Source organism: Nannospalax galili, unplaced genomic scaffold (genome assembly GCF_000622305.1).
Source record: "Nannospalax galili isolate Female #2095 unplaced genomic scaffold, S.galili_v1.0 scaffold128, whole genome shotgun sequence".
Lineage (NCBI taxonomy): Eukaryota > Metazoa > Chordata > Mammalia > Rodentia > Spalacidae > Nannospalax > Nannospalax galili.
This window is the reverse complement of record NW_008360322.1, coordinates 1,393,873-1,417,185: the sequence shown is the minus strand read 5'-3', so window position 1 is coordinate 1,417,185 and position 23,313 is coordinate 1,393,873. Positions and strand designations below refer to the sequence as shown.

Here is a 23,313-nt window from a genome sequence, read left to right as displayed (position 1 = left end):
TATTGAGTATGTTATTGAGTATGTTAAAGCTTTGCTCTGGAAACTGTTATTATGTTAAACTGTTATAGAGAATGTTAAACTGTTATTGAGTATGTTAAACTGTTATTGAGTATGTTAATGAAATGCTTCTAAAAAATAAAAAAGTAGGAAACAGCATATTTTAAAATGAAATGGAGATCTTTAAAGGGTAAAAACTCATTCAATTTTATGCCTTACAGGATTTATATTGAGTTCAATATTGGATAACTGTATTAATTCAACTGTGAACCTATAAATTTACAGCCACTTTTGAAAGAGATGTATCCTTGCTCTGGAATGTGTTACTGAATATGTTAAAGCTGTAATGAAATGCTTCTTCTAATAATGTGGTTATTAAATATAACAAAGTTTAAAAATTATTGAGCTTTTGTAAACACACCATAGCCCAGGCTTCCTGTGCAAACAAGGGATTCACAATCTTGATGGTAGAGAAGGACTTGGGAAATGAACTCCAGCTGACACCTATTCCTGGTTTTAAATGTGCAATATATTTAGAAATATCCCATTTGGAAAACTGGTTAAAGTGATCATTCTGCCCAACTCTTCACAAGTAGCCATAACTTCATGTAACTCTACAGGTCCCTCAAAAAGACTAATAAACATCATAGTAGTGTGGGATTTCACACTACCAAAGATTCAATAATAAATCTAGTTACAATTCTTTCAATTATTTCTCTTTCTAGCCTTTATTCTTTTATTTCCAGCTCAGTAATCTGGAAAGCTATCACGTCTGTGTCTCAGGATCTATCAGTACTCATTTTATTCTCATTCCCTTTCTGGTGCTTCTGGATAGATCAGGTCAAGATGTTACAAGTTGTCCTTGATGAGGTGATGTCTTTACAGAACAAATGGTATGTGTCTCATGATGTAGGTACATTGATTCCTCCAATGGACCACAGCATACCTGAGTGTTATCTATGCTTGGCTATGGTCTTACCCCCAACAAAGTTCCTCATGTAGAGGACAATAAAAACTCTAGAGGTGGAAACAGTGAATGAGAAAGGAAGGCAGTAAAACAATAAGACCAGAACTGTTTGTCTCTCCATTTTCTTACCTGTTTTCAGGTAGGTAAGGCAGAGATACTCAGAGGCCCTCCTGCTGTCTAAAACTTCTCCAGGACTTCTCCAGGTTCTTTTGTTTGTTATAGTTTCTCTTTTTCTCTTCAGTGTGCACTGGGCTTGGCATGGGTCTTTTTGTTTTGTTTTGCTTTGTGGTTTTTTTTTTTTTTTTGCTTCCCCTATTACCCCACAAGGAAATAACTTTCTGGCTGTTTAGGAAAAGCTGAGCTTTCAATGTGGATATTTTTTCCAAATTACCTAATCTTCTTGGATAAGCCAAGGATTGGGAAGAAATAAATCTTTAAATGTGCAAGGTGAGTATTTCAAGTCTCCAGCAGACCTTCTGTGCTCATGTTGTGCCTTACTTCTAAGATTAAAGAAGAATCATGTGAAAAGGTCATTATCATCAGGAATCTGGGGAAGAGATGTACAGTCGTTCCTTTGTCTATAAGAGCCTCTCATTTGGAAATATGCTATAAACACTATTAAATATTTGTTCCACAGACTTGATAAAATGCTTTCCTTTTCATTATGGATCAAAATCATTTTCATCCTGGCTTTGACAGTTACTCTTCATAATGGTGAGTAAATTTTCTAGTATCCTTTCCCAAGTGGCAGGTAATGCTGGAAGCATCTATTACAATTCCTTAGTGGTTGAAATTTTAAATTGGGATTGGAAATAGTAAACTGGTGACATGAACCAGATCATGTTGCAGAGTTTTTAAAAATTACACCAATCACTTGCTTTTACTCATTTCCTATCTTAGAGAATTGGGGGAAGAGGTATGCTTCTGAACATGTAGTAAGAAACTGCATATAATAGTATCAGCTAGTCAGTAGACAGAGGCAGGAGGATTTTTGAGGTCTGGAAGTCATGGTCAGCTGGGACAACACAGTGAAAGCAAGAGTCTTAGAAAGGAGATAAAAAAGAATAAGTATTTGACTTTAGACATTTTTGTTTTTACTATGCTTTGGTTAAATATATTTACCCCCCATCTCATTGTGGAGGTCAGATACCTTAATTGTACTTATGTAAAGTGTAGAAAATGATGATGTCTTCCAGATCTGGTGTTCCTTGACCATATCATTTTTTAAAAAGACTGAATTTTCTAAGTCAAGGTCTATGTAAGGAGGCAACTCATGGATTCCTCCACTGACAAATTCTGAACTTCAGAATAAAGTAATTGTGAGACATTAGATAATCTCAAGATATATCTTACCAATATTTAACCATTAATTCCTTCTTATATCACTTCATGTTCAGCAATTTAAGTGGTTTTAAGGGATTATCCTGTGAGTAGGGTTTCTTACGTATTTTTATAGTAACTTGAAGTATTTATTGAGCATACATCTATTTTTCTTCATTGTGGTTGAAAGAGATATATCTTTGCTCTGGAAACTGTTATTGAGTATGTTAAAACTATTATTGAGTATGTTAAAGTATGTTATCAAGTATGTTATGGGTATGTTATTGAGTATGTTAAACTGTTATTGAGTATGTTAAAAAAATCAGGACTATAACTAACAGAAATGAGGAAACAGCATCTTCATTGTTTCTATGTACGATAATAGCATTTGAAGAAATCATAAGAATCTTGTCAAAATACTCATGAGGAATAAATATTGAACAAGGGAACCAGATATGGATAACCATTAAGAAAGCCATGCCTTTGTATTTTGGAGTCAGTTTAGTCAGTAAAATACTTGCCTTGGAAACATGGAGGTCTGAATTTCATCTCCAGAACCCATGTAAAGACTTGGCCATGGTAGCGTGAGCCTCTAATCCTAGTGCTCGGGAGGCAGAGAAAGAAGGATCCCTGGGGCTTACTGGCCAGTCAGGCCTGGAGAGTTCCAAGCCTGTAATGGACTGTGTTTTAGACACACACACACACACACACACACACACACACACACACAGAGAGAGAGAGAGAGAGAGAGAGAGAGAGAGAGAGCGGGAGCCATGCCTCCTTACCTCCCTTCTTACACTTACTAATCATAATGTTAAAGACAAAACAGGAATGGGTTCTGCTCTTCACCACCATCAGCATGGCATCACAATGAAATACTAATACACAGAGATAACTAAGATTTACGAGAACTGCTTGGGAGGTGGGAACAATCAAAGATATAAATCGAACAAATGGAAACAATTCTACAATCTTACAGTGAATATTTTAATTATAACACCTGAAATTTATTTACAGATCAAACACTCATTCAAATTCAAGCATCACTTCCTTTGAGAAATGGTCCTCCTGATAGTGAGTTCTCCACATAGTGAGTTTTGCCTCCTCTGTGTGCTCTTTTTCCTGATTTTATTTCCTTTACAGCACTGTCTTAGCTTGCTTTTTTATGACTGTGATAAAAACACTGACCAAATCCAACTTGGGGAGGAAAGGGTTTATTTGGATTAAAGCACAGCCGGTCATCAAGGGAAGCCAAGGCAGGAACTCAGGAAAGGAACCTGGAGCACAGACCACGGACGTACACTGATTACTTGGCTTGAGGCCTGACCTATGTCCAGCCTGCTTTCCTAAAAATACAGGACTGCCTGCTCAGGGGTGGCACTGCCCACAGTGGACTAGGCCTTCCAACATCCCTCAGCAATCAAGGAAATGCATCACAGACACGGACATAGGAAAATTCAATGGAAATAATCCATCTATTGAGGTTTCATGTAACCAGCTGTGTCAAGTGGACAACTAAAGGAATCTAGCACAAGCACATATCACCATCTGAAATAATCTTTTTGTCCTTTTGTCTCCTATAGGATAATCTGAGGTTATCAGGTCCCGGGTATAAATACTCTGGTTCTCTGCTGTATTCTCAATATCTACGACAGTGAGAGCTCTGTCCATGTTTACAGAATGACTTGAACATAGCACATACAAACACCAATAAAAATTTTCTGCTTCTTGAATAGGGAAAACTTACTACAAATCCAAAACTTCTTAGCATATAAGCAGACTAGGTTACCTAAAATTGTCATTAAAAAGAAACGTAAAAGGGTGGATTTGTCAAGCCAAACATTAAACATGTTTTAAAGCCATGACAGTCAAAATATTCTAAATAGCAAAGAAATTATTTGTCAGATAAATTGTAAAATATAAATAATTGTGAAACAGACCTAAGAATGGACATCAAGTACATTCTAAACCTGCTGTCTTGGCTAGCTTCAGCTGTCAAGTTGACACACTTGGGAAGGGAACCTCATCTGGGGAATTCCTCTTTCAGATTGGCCTGTGGTCATGTCTCAAAAGCAGTTTTTTGATTGTCGGTTGAAGTGGGAGGGTTCAGACTACTGTGGGTGATACCCCCACCCCGTGGGCAGGTACTTCTGGGTTTTACTAGAAATCAGGTTGAACTCAGGCCAGAGCAGCAGGCCAGTAAGCAGTGTTCCTCCATGCTCTGGGTGTCAGTTCCTGCCTCCATTTTCCTTCCCTCAGTCCCTGCATGACTTCCCTCAAAAATGGACTGTGACCTGGAAATGTGAGATGAAATAAACCTGGTTTGGTCAGCATTTTGTCACAGCAGGAGAAACCAGAACACGTGTTAAGGAAATTAATTACTCAGCACATGAAATTAGGAAATCGGCTAAATGTGTGGGGAAGAAATCTATTTTCTCTTTTGATACTATACCCTAAGTAAATACTAAAAATATTGAAAAGTGAAGGAAAAAACAAAATTAAAAGGAGAAAAGAAAGATCCAGTTAGAAATTAGAATATAATGCATTATCCTCATTACATAATTAAACTCGTCCATGGTGAGTTAACAGTAAAGGGAGGGCTATTTCAGGAAAAACAAGTGCTAAGTCAGAGATGGCTCTCCTCAGAGGTGAGGCTTCTGTCACTTCTCCACTTGTGCTGGAAGAAATGGGGTGATGTGCATTGATGAAAGTTTAACGTATTTTAATCGAGTAAGCAGGTCCATGAAGACTTTGAATTGAATCAAGTCTTCCTTAGGAGAGATCTGGATCACAGGGCCCCTCAGACTTCTCTTGCTGAATACTCCTGAGTCCCATATCTGCGACTTGTACATGCTCATGGAAGCGTTGTCATTTATTTCCGCATTTTGTGATTTCATTGTACAAATTTAATATATGTGTACAATGGATTGTGAACATATTAATCCCTTGTCACCCTCTCTTTTCCCAGCCTCCTGCCTACGTAGCCTTCTTATTCCCAACTAATTTCTCTCCTAACTTCATGTCTTATTTTGGGAGGCAGATCTTGTGCAGTTGTCATAATTGATGTGTCTTTGTGATTCTAAGGGCCATGTTATATCCAGAAGAAAGTGTTACATGGAACTCATCCTCCAGTTCTTATGATCTTTTGCCCATTTCCCATGCTGTACTCTGGATCTCAGAGCAGAGATGAGATATCCAATTTATGGATGAGCATTTGGCAATCATTGATGCATTTGACTTATTATGCATATTAGCTATCGCCTACTGCCAATAGAAGCTTCTCTGGAAAAGGTGGATAGCAGTGCTACACTTCTAGATATCAATACTTAGAAAGCACTTTGGGTACATATCCATTTAGTCTAATATCAGTAGTAAGCTCTTCCCACAGCCTGCAATATCTCCAACCATAGATTTTTGCCCAGGCTTATGTATTTCTTTCCATTGATCAGTTCTCAAATCGAATGAGAAACTAGCTCGTTACACCCCAAACATTTGTGCCACTACTGTAACTGTGGGAACACCTTGGCTGTTGGGTAGGTATTATAGTACTCAGGATCCACAGATGAGTAAGAGTGCTGATGTCTTTTCACCCCACCATTCTGCATAGCAACTTCAAGTACTATCAGTATTAGCCACTTTCTTATTTCCAGCTTGGTTTATATGTGTTCTACATCCCAAGTGTGTGGTGTCTTCATTAATAGTGTCTTACCATCTAGTTTTGGTGGGTGACTATGGGAAATAGCAATAGCTTTTACTGTGTGAGGAGCTACTGGTAACTTCCTGGTCAGAAATTCATAGAGAGATATCCTACATGAGGCACTGGAATTTTTGTTTAAAGATTTATGGTTTCTGGGAACAGCATTCTCCACCCATGCAAGTACCTCTATTTAAACATTTTTCTTTAAAATATTTCATTTATTATTTCAATATTTTATGTGTATGAGTGTATTGCCTACAGGTACATAAGTGCACCCATGCCATGCAATGGCCATGGAGGTCGGAAGAGGGCACTGAATTACCCTGGAACTGAAGTTAACAATGGTTGTTAGCCACATGTCATGAGGGTGATGGGAACTAAGCCCAGGTCCTCTGCAAAAGTAGTAAGCGCTCTGAACCACTAAGCCATCTCTCCAGCCCCACAATTTTCTTTATAAATACATGAAAATGCATTGATATATAAAAAATTACATTTACAAATAAGTTTGTGTACGTATACATACACATGCTTACATGTGCAAGTAGGCTTGTTTAGGTGTGCAGCATGCTCCCCAGTATGGAAGTCAGAGAATAACTTGAGATACTTGGTTCATTCCTTCCACCATGTGGGTTATACAGATCAGGCTTGATAGCAATCTATTTCCTTGGCCCTAATTTTTTATTTAAAAAACTTAAATGTATGGGGGCTGGAGAGATGGCTCAGCAGTTAAGAGCACTGAGTGTTCTTGTAGTCATGGAGGCTACCAACCGTCCTTAACTCCAGTTCCAGGGGAGTCCAAAGCCCTCTTGTGACCTCTTCGGCATTGCACAACACAGGTGCACTCACATACATGCAGGCAATACACTCATACACATAAAATAAAAATAAAATATTTACTAAGAAACTTACATGCATTGTTATCTTGTAAATTAGTAGCTTACTATACAGCTTTCCACTCTACAGTAAGTTTGGCTAAATCAACCCTCTTCAGCTCCATCGCTCCCCCAACGTATCCTCCTATCCCCTCTGCGTTTAAACTCTTTCAGCCCAAGTATTTTCCTCCACTCTGCTTTTTCATAGAGAATGACAGTTTCCTTATAACTGAACAGAAGCTTCTTAGTTTCGTGAGATCTCATTTGTCTATCATTGGCCTTATTCCCTGAGTGACAAAAGCCCTATTAAAATGTGTTTTACTATCCTTCTCCAGAATATCTTTCCCCCAGTACATCTCATGGCTCCTTTATTGCTCAATGGCCTCTTTTTTAATCCAACTTAAATAAGAAATCTTAAAATTCAAAGCTGTTTTCCACATATGAATGACCACCTATGGCATGTGTCTTTCTGGGGCTGGGTTAACTTTCTTTGCATAGTATTTTTCAGTTCCTTACAGTTTCCTACAAATTTTCTTTTCTTTAGTGCTGAATAGAATTTGGTTGTGTCTATCAACCACTTAAATATCCAGTCATCAGCTGATGGACATGAGGCTGATTTCATTCTCTAGGTATTGTGAACAGAGTGGCAATGAACATGGATGTTTAGTTTTAGAGTTTTTGGTTCTTTGTATCTGAGACTTATGGTAGTTCTAGTTTTAGTTTTTCCAGAAACACCATAAGTTCATATTCCAACTAGCAGTGAATAAGGACTCCCCTTTCCCAAATCCTCACCAGCATTTTTGTTATTTGTTTTCTTGATAATAGCCATTTTGACTGGTGTGAAATGTCAAAGTAGTTTTAATATGCATTTACCTGGTGGCTAAAGATATTGAACACTTATAAAATGATTTTTATCCATTCATATTCCTTTGTTTGTTAAAACTGTTCAGCTCAGTATCCTATTTTTGAGTGGGTTACTTATTTTCTTGACACTGAGGGTTTTGACTCTGTGTATTTTAGATTTTAGTAGTCTGTCAGATGTATAGATGGCAGAGATTTTCTCCCATTTTTAGGATGCCTTTTAATGAGAATGACAGGCTCCTCATAACTGAATAGAAGCTTTTTTAATTTTATGAGATCTCATTTGTCTATCATTGGCCTTATTCCCGGAGTGATAAAAATCCTATCAAAAAGTCTTTATTTATGCCTATAATTGTAGCATGTTCTCTACCTTTTCTGCTAGCAGTTTCAGAGTTTCAGGTTTTATGTTGAGACCTTTAATTATTTCAGTAAAGTTTTGTGCAGGGTTAGCGACAAAGATCTAATTTTCATTCTTGTAATATAGACATTAATTTTTCCCAGACCCACTTGTTAAAGATGCTGTTTTTTTCTATAAGGTGTGTTTTTGTCATCTTTGTAAAAAATGTCAGGTGAGTGAGTTTCTGTGGGCTTGTATATGGGTCTTCTATTTCATTGATCTACCTGTTCTTGCGGCTGAAGCATGCTGATTTTAATTCCTATGACAAAGTGGTATACCTTAAAATCATGTATCTTAATACCTTCACCGTTGATCTTTGCTGAGAATCATTTGGCTATCAAGGATCTTTTGTGCTTCTATATGAATTTTAAGATTTTTTTCCTGTTTCTGTGAAAATGGCACTGGGATTTTGATTGGGATTGCATTGAATTTGTAGAATGCTTTTGTTAGGATGGCTATTTTACAGTATGGATTCTTCTGATCATGAGCATGGAGGGCATCTCATCTTGTGATGTCTTCCTAAATTTCTTCTTCAAGGTTTTAAAGTTTTCATCATAAATATTATCCACTTCTTTGGTTAAATGCATTCCAAAGAATTTATTGTTTATGAGGAATTAATGGGATTATTTCTCTGATTTTTTTCTCTGCATATTCATTTTAGGAATGAAGGAAAGCCATTGACATTTTGTGTTAATTTTGTATTCTTACACTTAGCTGAAAGTGTTTATCTCCTGTAAGAGTTTTCTGGATGAGTCTTCAGTGTCTCATATACATAGAATCGTGTCATCTGCAAGTAGGAATACGCTGACTTCTTTCCTTTCTATTTGTTCCCTTTTTTATTTCCTTCTCTTGTATAACTACTCTAGCTAAGACTTCAAGTAACACATTGAATAGAGTCGAGAGAGTGAGCATCTTTGTCTTCTTCTATATGTTAGTGGGAATACTCTGAGTTTTTCTCAGTGTAGCATGATATTGTCTATAGGTTGTCATAAATCCTTAACTGTAAGATCTGTTCACTCCAACTCTAGAACTCTCAAGGTTTTGATCATAAAGGCATATGGATTTTTTCAAAAGCCTTTTCTGCATGTATTGATATTGCAAGGAATTAATCTGGATCAGGTATTTGGGGGATTTAAAAATTTTTTTATTTATTATTATTTTTATTTTATGTGTATGTGTGTATTGCATGAATGTAGGTAAGTGCACTTGTGTCGTGCAATGCCCGTGGAGGACAGAAGAGGCTGTTGGATACCCTGAAACTGGAGTTATGGACAGTTGTTAGCTGCCATGTGGGTGCTGGGATTTGAACCTGGGTCTTCTGCAAGAACAGAGTTCTTAACCGCTGAGCCATCTCTCCAGCCCCCAGGGGAGTTTTTAAAACCTATTAAATCTCATTGACTGTTATGGGTCTAAGCTGCTTATCTCATCTTAAATTTCGTAGGTCATATGTACTTAGAAATTTATCCATTTCCTTCAGATTTTCTAATTTGAAGGAATATATATTTGTAAAGTATTTCACTGTAATTTTCTGAATTCATTGGTACTTTTTGTAATGCACCCTTCCATATTTAATCTTGTTAATTTAGATCTTCTTTATCTTTGAGTTAATTTGTATAATTGTTTGTCAATCTTTTTTTTCCCAAAAACAAAAACCAAAAACAAATCTGCATTTCATTGACCTTTAAAAAAATTTCTGCTTCATTGATATCTGCCTTGATCTTGGTTATATTTTTCCTTCTACTACTTTTGGGGTTGATTAGACCTTGTTTTTATAGTGCTTCAAGTTGCATCATTAAGCTGTTCATTTGAGAACATTCACCTTACATGGCTATTGAGAACTGAATTTGGGTCCTTGGCAAAGTAGTATGGACTCTTAGTCACTGAGCATTCCCTCCAGCCCTATATGTCCTTTTGGATTCTTTCTTTGGCATTTATTCCAAGTGACTATCATTAGAGGCCATTATTATGGGATTGGTAATTTGGGGGAAGGGCAGGAACACACATTGCCTTGTTTTTTTCATGTTGGATACTTTGTACTGGTATTTGCACATCTGGAGTTAGTTTGATTTGGTATGAGCTTTGGGGCCATTTGCATTAGTGTTTGATTCTGTGCTTGGTTTTTTACCACAGTTTAGCTGGTTTGGATCTCCTATGCTATTCTTGGAGTACTGCCAGTGCTAATTTGTAGGTGGGTTAGTTGAGGTGATCCAAGTTTGGCTAGATGACTGGCTTTCAAAAGATGAATGGATCATATCAAGAGCTTGTGGATGATTGGGGGCCTGGGTCACACCTCTCTGAACTTTGGTGCTTGCGTGTATATGAATCTATGTGGATGCCGTTGGAAGATGGGGACAAGCAGCAGCCTGGGGTCACATGTTTCTGACCCCAGAGAAATGAAGGGGACAATGAGAGTTTTCACTGGTCTGCTTGAGAGTTGAGGATGGGAAAGAGCCTCGGATCAGGTGTCTCTGAACTCACAGAGGTGCCAAGACATTGCAAGTTCATGTGTATCTTGGGTGGAATTGGGAGAGGGAGGAAGCCTGGGATCATGCATCTGTGACCTCAAATAGGTGCCAGAACAGTGCAACTTCATACAGATTACAGCAGGAGCTGGGGATGGGATGATGTATTAAGGAAAAGAAAATGTTTACATCCCCAAATGAAGTGTTTAGAGACAATAAACAATAATAGTCATTTACATAATTGAAGCTATTCTACAAATACGTTATATTAGCCTGGATGACAGATACCTGGTTTCTTGCAATGTCATGAGAACATGCAGTTTATACAGGTTACTGCTAAATATTGTGGATATGACTCACCGTAGACTATAGTTTTTTTTCCCCCCACTCTTTTTTTTTTTTTTTTTTTTGTCTTTTTGAGGCAAGGTGTCCTTGTAACCCCAGCTGACCTGGAACTCACTATGTAGACCAGGCTGGCCTCGAACTCACAAAGACCCACCTGCCTCTGCCTCCCAAGTGCTGGGATTAAAGGCACGCGCCACCATGCCTGGTCTTCCCAATCTCTTTTTAAAACTTTTTTTTTTTTTTTAACATTTTTATGTTTACTAATCTGTTTATTTAATTTGTGTATAGGAGGCATGCATGCTGCTTCATAGGTGTTGAAGTCAGAGTACACCCTGCAGGACTTGGTTCTCTCTTTCTACTATGTGTGGACTGGGGCTTTGACCTTAGCTCCTCAGCTTAATGGCAAATGCCTTTACGTGCCAAGCTCTCTAATTTCTTGTCTCTTTTATTCTTTTCATGTATCTGTTTACTTCTGCTTACAGAGACTGCTGTTGTAGATTCAGTGCATGCCTCAAAAGTGGTAAGTTTCTACTGATAAATTGTAGATTTGAAAAGATAAACTTTTAAATATGTATCAGTATTGTAAATTTTGTTGTCAAATATTACCACACAAAAAGTACTGTGTGGTACTGAAAACAGTTCAAAACAAAATAAAAATACTTCTTTTGTTATTACATAAATGTGAAGAAATAGTCTTGTCAACTGTGTAAAATTATTTAGCATTATACAGTGTAGAATATACTGTCATTCAAAAATCCATCAACAGGCCTTATGTACACTGGTATCTACTATATTTCATTCAAAAGATGTTTAAAGTAGAATTGCTTACATTAGTAAAGTGAGAAGATTGAAAGTAATAAAGTAATTCATTTGAGTGTGACTTAAACATCAATTTTCATGTCACTTTCTAGAGGTGAAGAAGAACTGTATTTTTAAAAAATTGAAAAGATAAAAGTTACTAAATAACTGAAAATCAGATTACACATGAAATTGTTTATTTTTACAAATTACCAATATTTCCAACACTAAATTTTATCTATGTCTATATGTGATCTTATACATATGTGCAAAGACACATGTGAATGCAATGAAATATTGAGTACTTTGTTCAATTGGGTAATATGTGCAATGTAAGTATGGAGAAGCTTAGAACAAATGGATCATTCAGTTTATGATAGCTTACAGTATAAAACAACAGAGATATCAGAGTGAGGAAAATATGGATGTGATAACTATACAATTACCATTTACATGGCTTTAAAAATATCAGATTCATTAAATACAGATAATATATCATATTTGAGCATTGTTACTTCAACATTAATATTTAATCCTTAATATTGATTTGTTATACTCTTTTGTAAGTTTTATTCAAAAAGATCATTATCTGGTAAATTTCATGCTTTCACTTTTTGTTTAACAGCCAGACTGTGACAAGTATGCAAGAAATAATTTTTTTTGCACCAGAGAAATGGATGAAATCTGTGCAACCAATGGAAAAACTTATAACAATGAATGTGTTTTCTGCAGTGAAATGTTGTAAGAACATATGACTTAAATACTAATTCTTGAAAGTAATGGAGAGACTGTCAAGAAATGATAGGAAAAACCCATGTTTCTTATAACTGAAACATAACATACAAAAACAATTACTTTCACTAGTAGGCCACAGGAAACTGTTTTTCACTTTTCCTTAAAGTTCTAACTTGTAACCATAGTTTGTGTACTTGATCTATCAGTACAACTCTGATAGTCTGTAGGAGTACCAAATTAATTAGTTTAGCTTAATTTTTGTGAAATGCTAGCAGCAGGCCATTACACATTATACTCATGAAAATCAAAAATTCAGATGATGCTCCAGTTTTTTCTGTTGCTACGACAAATACCATGATCATAAAGAACAAAAAGGAGGAAAGGATTTATTTCAGCTTACAGGTTGGTATACATCTTTGATGGAAGTCAGGGCAGGAACTCAAGCAAGAACTTAAAGGAGAAACCATGGAGGAATATTACTTACTGGTTCACTAAGAGGCTTATGCTTAGCTTGCTTTCTTATAGTGTGCAGGACAACTTGCCCAAGTAATGGTGTTACTCACAGTGGCCTGGGACCTCCTACATCTACTGATAGTAAAATCCTGTCCACTGGCCAATGTGACCTAGGGAAACTCTCAAATTAGAGTCCCTTCTAAGGTGACTCTTGACATTGAGAGATAAAGCTAACTAGGACTCTCTACTACTTGCCAACTTGACACAAAAGCATCACTTTTGTCCTCAAGCTTTCATTTAATATCATAACATAAAGCACAGTATAACATTAAGGAAGTCTCTTAACTGTGGGATTTGAAAACTGAAATACAATTTAGACACATCTCATTCTTGGACACAAAACAATTATACTTAAGCAAACTAAAAATTCAGCAGTATTAAATCCAAATTCAGAGGCTCAGTGTTCAACATCTGAGACCCACTCATCTTGTGTGGTCTTCTGGGTACAGAAGGGTTAGGCAGTTCCACTTCTCCATCTCTGCCATCCACAGAACACACAGCATGTTTTCTAAGCTTAGGCCAGCTCCATATCACACTTAATGCTGTCCTTGGATGATGTTTCATGGTCTTGGCATTTTCAATATCTCGGGGTCTCCTTTACAAATGAGGCTACACCTTCACCACTGACCTCTATACAGGGATTCGAGCCCTTCCAAATGTTCCCAGGCTTCAGCTGTTTCCATGATCTCCTTAGTCCTGCAGGCTTCATACCTTCAAAAGCAGCAGCATGTGGGTGAGTCTTATATAGTCAACCTGAAGCCAGCTTGAGATTGCCTTGGGGACCATGAACTACAACTTTGGTGTGTTGATCCAAAGGAAATTTTCCTATTGTTCCAATAAAGAACAAAAGATTTCATCTCAGTGGTGCTGACTTACTTATCATGGCTAATTCCTTAGCTCAATCTGATCAGCACACACAGGTTCTTAATCTTAAATATCACATAAATGGCCCCTATCCCAAGTCTCTATAGTATATTTGCTTAGTTCAGAAACCTCAATAGTCAGACATTCACTGTGCGCATTTCTCTCATCATCTTATCTCCCAATCTCCAGCAAGAATGGCCCGTTAAGCTCTGCCCATGACACTCAATAGGTTTTTCCACACTAAAGTTCCAAATGCTTCCACATTTCTCCCGAAAAAACTGTCCAAGGCATAAAAACCACAGGGTTGGGTTTATAGCAGCAGCACTCCACGCCTCTGGTACCAATTTCTGTTCCAGTTTCATGTTGTTACTATGACAAATGCCATGAGGAAAAACAACCAGAGGAAGAAAGATCTACTTCAGCATTCAGGTTGCAGTTCATCTTTGAAGGAAGTCAGGACAAGAACTCAAACAGAAACTTGAAACAGAAACCACAGAGAAAGGTTGCGTACTGGCTTACAGGTTCAAACTTAGCTAGCTCTCTTAAACTGCCCAGGATAACCTGGTCAGGGAAGGGTACTGTCCACAATGGGCTGGGCTCTCCTATATCAGTTAACAATCAAGATAATCCTTCTCCAAGATGTGCCCACATAAACAAGAAATCTCACTTGAGTGCCCCTACTCAGATGAATCAGGTTGTGTCAAATTAATAGCAAGCTCACTAGGACAGATGATCTATGATAATCCCCATGATGTAGCATAATTAAACAAGAATCTTGTTCTAAATATAGAGCTCCCTAAATATAGAACTCTCACAAGTCATCATCTAATGCTTGGATGAATTTCTGTACTGAGCTACCTTTTCTGCTGAACTTGTTTACAGCCTCTAAATTTCTATTATGTGTCTGAGCAGTCTGGGGAACTTCCACCCAAACTCACTTTCTGCTCTATCACTGTGGATCATGTCTCTTTTTATTGCACAGGGCATGTGTCATGATATTGTTCTGTGAATGCTAGTAAAGTCACACATAGATTCTTTTTCCATTGATTCTGCTATCTTCCCTCCTTACTCCACATTTTTTATCTCCAGTGTTTGTTTCCATTAAAATTTGTGTATACTTAATTCCAAAATTGGATTTTGCTTCTAGAGAAACATTAGGCACTTTCTAATACTTTTCTCTTTTTGAGTTGGACATGTCCTAAGGCTAAATAAGAATTAACATGTAGGAAGAATCAAGTTTTCCCAGATTAGTAAAAGGGTCCTTCAAGAGTGGGAGATAGGAATAGCTCAGCTGCATGTAGAGGCTAGTAAAGTCTACACACTTAGCCATGTTCAAGTTTCTGCATTAAGAAGTACATTAAACAGTGCTCAGTGAGTTGAAATGGGTAGTTCAATAATTTATATTTTCTTCTACCTTCTTTATGTACAGGAAAGCTAAGAGAAAATTTGGTTATAAATATGACGGTCGTTGTGATGGAAAACCCTTTCCAAGGTGATTCCTACAATCAACTGGAATCTTCTCAATCAGGGTCTTGAATTCCTATCCAATGAATGAGGCCCTCTATAGTTCAGAATGTGGAATATGAGATACTGAAGAATCTTTCCAACCTGTGAGCTTGTGATTGATTTTATTTCCATTTTTTTCATGCTGATATCAAACTCTGTTATCTTAACTTTTTGTTTTATATTAAATCCAGTGTGATTTATAAATGTTTCATTCAACAAAATGTTAAATAATTTCATCATCATTAAGAACCTTGTCTTGTGAGAGTGATTGGTTAAAGTAAATGAGTATTTTTGGTAATTATAATTAAAGAAAGCACGTTGAAGGATCAGTAGCTAATACAATACTTGAATGCTCATCAAAAGTACAGATTTTGGGGCTCATCTCTATTCCCGAGAGTCCGTATCTCTGTAGAGATATTTGAAAATATAAATTCTAACAAGTACTTTCATGTTATTTTTAAGAGTTTAGGATTAGGAATGATAGAACTATAACTTAAATTCTAATACACAGCATATGTCTCAAACTGAGTGTATTGTAATATTCAAAGATATTTTAAAATATCTGAGGATTAGGAGAAACAAATTTCACTTTCAATTTTCATTTTCTTTTTTGTTCCATCAGTCAAGATTGATTGTAAATGTCAGGCAACTCTGTTTTCTTTGAAATAGTATAGTCGTTTTTTTAGCAAAACTGATACTTCTACATTTAACAAGATCAGGCTTTACTTGGGTTGCCAAATATTCACTTATAAATGGACTTTCTTGGCAGAAAAGTTGATTACTGACTGATAATTATCAGTCTACCACAAGTACTTGCTGGCCTGCTTTCTTTTTTAGTACAAATTTCAGCACCTGAAAGAGTGATCTGTGTGGGATCTGCTTATTCATTTTCATGCCTAGTATTGATTGTAGAACTATCCATTGGAATGTGTTGTTTGAAGCCAAGAGTGATGGTTGTATGCCTTTAGTTCTTGTACTTAAGAGAGGGAGCTAGGAGGATCACCAGTCCAAGGTAACTTTTGGCCATATTAGAAGGTTGTGGCCAGTTTAGGCTACACGAGACCCTGTCTCAAGGGAAATAAAAAGAAGAAAAATTTAAAAATTTGGAGCCACATTTAAAACTGTTCATTCAGGTTCAAACACTTTAAAAATTATATATGGCATTATTATAACTGAAAAGTAAAAGAGGCAGGTTGATAGAAAGGAACTGAAATAAAATTATGCTTCAGACAGTTTGTTAAAAAAGAGTTGAGGCTCTGAAGGGAGAGAGCAGGCCCCCAGGTCCAAAGATGAGCTTCATTTGAAGAGATATAGCATCATGACTGTAGGAAGTCATAATAGAGCCTTGAAAACGTGAAATTTATATGAAAACAAAAAAGACTCTGTTAGTCAAAACAACACTCAGCAAAAGATATTACCTAAGTAATTAATATCCTTCTATACAGAGGTAAGGAAGTGATCCATTAGGAAGCAGAGAAACACTCCGTGAAGGTAGAGATGCCAGACTTTTTCCTGTCTTTGGTTGCCTTTGATGCTCAAGTGAAAACTCAGTGTTTTTAGCAAGGGCAGTTTCTGATTACCTGTCATCATGAGTTAAATGTTTAATAAGTAGTCTAGCTTAAATTTTTTGATGAGAAAGAATGAAAAGTTTCCAGGACTGTTAACACTGTTAACAGAGATTTAGGGTGAAAACCTGGGCCCTGCCTACCCGTCCACTATATGCCAATTAAAGTCAGAAGTACTGTTAGTAAAATTCAGATAAAAAGATTTATTCAATGTGACCACATAGAGAAAAGGATCAAAGAAAGGGGCTCTAGTTAATCCCATGTCTGTCCTAGAGGGCAGTGATTTAAGGCTTGCGTTTAAAAACAGGACAAGAGATTTTCATATTCTGCAGTGTAGTTTAAGGTGTGCTGTGTCCAATCATGGTGTCAGCTCTGGTGTATTCTGCAAGTTCTCAGAAGTGTGTGAAATCTCTTCTCGAGAAGCAAGTTCCTCCTTTAGCTGGCACCATATGTCAGCTTTTTCCTTCCCCCAGCATGAGACTCCTTGGGAGATTTAGATTTTTGAGGCTCACTATGTCCATTGTTTGAGCCAAAGTTTTATAGCACACATGTTTCTTTTTAAAATATTTCCTCTCTGGCTAAAGAGATTACTACATGACTGCTTTTGTTTCAGATGCAACTTCTTGTTTCTTTCTTTAAACTTACGTAAAGAGATATTTTGTTAAGCAAAAGTATTTCATAAACATTAAAAAAATCACAGAAAGGAGCTATCAAATATGAAAAAAGAGAGGTTACAGATTTGAAACACGAGTTTAGTAAAAAGGATTAAAGGATAAAAGAAATACTTTTAAATAAGAAACTTTAACTTTAAACTTTAAATAAAAAATTAAAATTAATTTTTTAAAGTAAAAGAGTTTTACAAAATAGAAAAGCAAAGATGACACTAAAATGCTTAGGTACATCAGAGCAATAGGAAATATTAAATTTACAAATAATATGTATATGATTGTTTGGCACAATTAAAGGTTATTAAAACTTCTTCAGGTCTGTTCCAAAGGCCAAAAACATCAGAAGTATTTTAGAGCTTGTATCTAATCCTTAAAAGATTTTAGGGTTACCTCCTCAGAGGGGGGGAATGTTAGAGTAGCCAAAAGCCCCATAAAAATAAATAAATGAAAGAAGAGAAAAAGAAAAAGAAAAGAAAAAAAAAAGTGATGGGGAGATATGGGAATGTTGGAGGGTAGAGAGTGGACATGGATTTGATCAAAGCACCTTATATGCATGCATGAAATTCTCAATAAAGTTTATGTAAAAGTTAAAAAAAATCTCAGGTCAATATTAAATGCACTGATATAAAGCTAAAGTGTAACTTTCTAGTTATAACAGTGAAGTTTTACATTTCCAAAAAAAAAAAGAAAAAGAATTTTGAAAACATGTCTTAAAGAACAAATATTTTTAAGTTTTATCACTTTACTGAATAGGTCATTTAAACTCTTATGCTTAGATTGTCCACATGCCTCCAACTTAAGAATTTGGATATGTCTGGGTGATAAGCGTGTATGATTGCCCATTGGATTTAAGTCTCCCATTGACAGAAAACCACCGCTTGAGCAATAGAAAAATTATTTGGAAGAATTATTCCTCCTTGAAGAAACCTGCTCAATTATATAGCAACAATGGAACTTATTTCAGTGGACAAATATTTAAATCTATTTGTAAAATATGGCCTATTGTACAAAATTTTTATTGTGTATATCATCCTCAGTCCTCTATATTGTTGATTAAATGAATAATTGACACTAAAAATATAATTATCAAGTGAACAAAAGCATTTGACTTCTTTAGCCAAAGACATTATCATAAGTTCTTCTACATCTAAGAACTTATCTTCTTATAAATTAATTACTGGGCATCTTATGAAAAGAGGGAAAGAACTAGATGAGTCATTTATGAAAAAAAGAGACATTACACACCATTATCAAAGACTTAGAAATTTTGTCTGGGATATTCAGAATTAATAACAGTCTTTTCCTAGTGAACAGCCATCAAACAAGGAATTAAACAAAATAGAGCTAAAATTGGTTGATTCATCTAATATAAGCATACCACCCTAAAGACTCTATTTTTCCTGGATGGAAAAGACTATCAAGGACTTTCAACCACTTTCTGTGCTGCAACAAGTCAGATTAAGCTTTTACATTCAAATTTCTTATGCCAAATTTATGCTACTTTTTTTCTGGGGATAAATTCAATTGGATGTCAGAAAATCTGAGTGATTTGAAATTTCTTTCCTGAGATTCCTTAGGCCCTGCCATCTTAGCTCTCAAATTTTCCCTGTCCACAGGGATTCTATGCCATCCTGGATTTTCATGCACTTCATCTTGGCAGAGTGAGTCAATCCTGGCCATCTCAGCTCTCAGCCCAGCCTGGGCCTTGATGATCCTCCCCAGCCCCAGACTTACATCTGGGAGCTGGATCCCTGAGACCTCTGTATGCCCTGACATCTGAGCACTTTTCACTCCAGATGTATCAACTCCCACACTAATTTACCAACCAATGTGCTAACATAGAAGCTCCATCCAAACCTGCTGATCCTGGACCCTGTGCAGTCAATCCTAAAAGGAAATTCAAAAGTTATACCTCTCTCACTGCTTCAGGCCTCACACTTACTCTGCTTATCTAGTTATACACTCCCCATGTTGTCCCCCTTTGTACCTGGATACCCATGGTCTGGAATTGGGTCTAGACCTTTGTTCTGCTGGGCCTATCTAACCTGGAACGATCTTGTCTTGCCAATAAAAAATAAAAAGTGGGAACCCAAAGCACAGATCAACTAACTATTCATGCCTGATCAGAAAGTATCCAAGCTACATCAACAATAAAAACAGAATCAAATTTCAACCAAACAAAGGCAGGCTAGAATTTCATAGCAGACACTCAACCAACAAAAGAAATCCATGTGCTCAGGCCACAATGTAAAAACAAAAGTAACATGAAAAACCAAGATAAATATGTCCCCACCAAAACCAACCAGTCCTACAGAAGTGTACTACAATAAAAACCACTCAGAGGAACCCCAGGATGTAGAATCATGAAAAAAAATCATAAAACATGATAAAGAAATTCAATGATTTTTAAAGCATAATTTTAGGCATTTATTTTTAGTAAATTTTAATGGAAAAAACTCCCCATCTTTTCCCTTCCTCACCACTCCTAACCAGGATGGGATGCTTAGACATGCTTCCTGTCAGGGAGCGCATGGGCTTTTTTCATGCAGACCCATTTACCTCTACCAGAAATGGTCTGGCAAGCCCCCTGTCATCAGTCCTTACTCTTGGAATCATCTATGTCCTTTTGGAGCCAAGGGAAACTGGAGGGCTGGCTTGAGATAACTCACACCACTGATTCCTACTATACTTCACACTCAACACACCACACACACTCATGGTCATGGACTTAACCTCATGACTGGCACTCTAGCATATAGATGGAAAAGTGTGGTATACTTCTCACCTTGGCTCCCACAAGAGCATGATCAGCACAAACAGCAGGAGTCCATCAGTAACTGACACTTGGACCTCATTCTAACCCTCTCACAGACACATGCTTCCTTCATAAATGTACTTAATTCCCCAGAGAGCCAAGGCAGCAAGCTCTTCAGTCATTTTACATCTTTGTAATTGGTTCTCCATCACAAAGTGGCAGTGATGCTCACTCTCATCACCCTGCACACAGTGGGGAATTAGTGGAGAAGCTGTAATTGGCTCTTCCTGCCTTGGGATGGTGCCAGCACTCTGCCTCCCTCTGCTCCAGCCTTGTTCCATAGTCCACAAAATGCACTGAGAGAGTAAAAGGGATTCAGGGGGAAAGCAACCTACAAAACAGAACAGAAATGAAGTAAAAACCCACAACCTAGATTTGGTGTAATATTGTGCAATAACAGAATACAACTGCAAGCACTCCACACTAACACAGGCAGTATCATATAACTCAAGGGGTCAGGGAGGAGGACATGCAGAGGCCACAGTTGTAGACTAAGCCTTGCAATAGACTACATTTTTGGCAGTGATCCTTCTGTGCTGGTAACAGAATAAACAAATGTCAGATCTGGGAATCCCATATTCCTGCCTTACACATACACACCTTCTTGTCTTAACACAAAAACCGGGGCAGGGGGTGGTGCAGACACCTCCACAGTGTCCAGAGCCACCACAATGAACCCGGAGATGTTTCTGTTGAAGTTTTCAGTAGCCTCACTGGCTCTTCTGAAGCTGCTTACTCTTCTATGCCTAGTGAACAAAGTCCAATAGTTTCTGCATGAGGTGAGCATTTCAGAGGGCACAGGCAGGGTCCCCATCAGTCTCAGTCATGACTGTGGTAACAGGCCACTCTACATGAGAAGGTAACATCAGAAAAGTAGCCCAAACCTCACAGATGTTGCTTTATCCTGGTAGTTCAATCTCATTGGAGGCTCTTAAGACCTTGTTCCTGTGAACACATCTGGGGCACAGCATGTTGTCCTTCAGGTGCAGGAAGCAGGAATTGAGAATATACTCTCCCTTTCCTTTCAGCTACCAGCATGGAGCAGCAGCCGAACCCAACCAGTGGAGTCTACAGGAGACTTTTTCCATGGACCATGCACCATAGGGTCTGGTCCATTCTCCCAGAATGGGCTGCAGTTCTGGTCCAAGAGGCCAACACTGCCTCAGGGGAAGAAATGGTCACTATAGTGATACTAAGTTTTTCACAGAGAACAGGGTCTCACTAGGGACAGGCAAATGCTTGCAGTTCTGGTCCAAGAGGCCAACACTGCCTCAGGGGAAGAAATGGTCACTACAGTGATACTGTTTTTCACAGAGAACAGGGTCTCACTAGGGACAGGCAAATGCTCCTCAGGAGTACGGATCACTTCAGAGGGAGCAGTCCTCTCGGATCACAGCATTTCCACATTTTCCATCTTTAGGATTTTTTTTTTTTTTCCTCTGTCTTCACCTGGCCTCTTTTGATGTGTCACGAATATTATTAATACAGGTCTTTTGCCCCGAGTAAGCATATTTCCAACATCGTTTGTATGCATCTAATTTCTGGCCTTCGCTGCTCAGCTTTAACTTCTGGCACCAAGCCTACAAAACATCTGATGAATCTCGTTGCCGAGGCAGTTGGCAGGTAAGGGAGGAACTGTTATTTTCTTATGAGGAGGTTTCGGAGTCTCTCTTGTGCTTTCTTTTTTATCCTGTTGCTTCCATGCTACTATGTGCAAACTGCTTCTGGGCCATGGAGAGATCCTACGTATGTTCTTGGTCTTTGTATACACATGTCCTGAAGACAGGCAGAGTCCCAAGCCTTTCAAAGAACGGCCAAGAATCTGGGGCTTTATAAAGATCGAGATGCTTTTTATTCCTCTGCCTCTAATGAGAGAGAGAGAGAGAGAGAGAGAGAGAGAGAGAGAGAGAGAGAGAACAGATTGTCAAGATTAAACGAGAGAATAGACACACCAGCACAGTACACGAGCTCAGGAAAGCAAAGATTACTCCCCCATTCCTGCCTGGCACCCTGTATTCTTGGTTTTCTCTGCGTTGATCTCCTCAGTCCTAGGCTGAGTCACCCCTTTATACTGGTTGCAGAAGCATATGAACTTGGATCTTTCAGCTGCAACCTGACCTCTGCAGGCCAGCACCCTGATTTCTTCTCTTGTCACACACAGCTCAGAACTGTAGGCCTCCCCAGCTGTGTTTTTTACCCTTCCCAGCCTTTCAATGTCCTGAGTGCTACCTCTGGCTTGTTCTCAATCCTTGAGGAAGTTTCCATCTCAGGCTTCTATGCTGAGGGCATGCCAGGCTCCAGCCCAGTAGGATACTATGGGATAGCTTGGGCCTCGGGCCTCCCAGTGACACTCCTACTGCAGGCTGTTGTCTGCCTGCCTCTCTGTCCTGGTTTGTTTCTTAATTGCTGTGACAAAACACTCTGACCACTAGCAACTTGGGGAGGAAAGGGTTTATTCAGCTTACATCTCCCAGTCGCAGTTCATCAGGGAGCCCAAGGTGGGAACTCAAGGCAGGAGCCTGGATGCAGGAACTGAAGCAGAGACCATGGTGGGATACTGCTTATAGGGTTGCTTCCCTATCCTGCACTCAAGCTGGTTCTTAGACAACTCAGGACCACCTGCCCAGGGGTGACACAACCCACAGTGAGCTGAACCCTCCCATATCACTCAACGATTTAGATGATTCCTCATAGAAATGCCCACAGGCCAATCTGACAGAGAAAACTGCCCATTTGAGGCTCCCTCCCCACCAGATGTGTCAAGTTGACAACTGAAACTATTTAGTGCAATATAATTGCCTTAAACCAAATTTAAAATCTCCATTTCACTAATATTTTCACATTCCAATATAATTTTATGTGGAAAAAATTAAAATACAAAGCCATGATAAGTTTTGTATTAGGTTTTTTTCATGTTTTTAAATATGCTAA

The 23,313-nt window shown here is 37.9% G+C and overlaps 1 protein-coding gene across 1 annotated transcript; it reads left to right on the top strand.

Annotated features, from left to right (window-relative positions):
• Positions 1-1,604: 1,604 nt before the first annotated feature.
• On the top strand, positions 1,605-15,433 carry LOC108490303 (sperm-associated acrosin inhibitor-like). The gene is made up of 4 exons (XM_017796134.1): positions 1,605-1,678; positions 11,401-11,438; positions 12,342-12,457; positions 15,258-15,433. The coding sequence occupies exons 1-4, from the start codon at positions 1,612-1,614 to the stop codon at positions 15,322-15,324; spliced, it is 288 nt and encodes a 95-aa protein (XP_017651623.1). The 5' UTR covers positions 1,605-1,611; the 3' UTR covers positions 15,325-15,433.
• Positions 15,434-23,313: the final 7,880 nt, after the last annotated feature.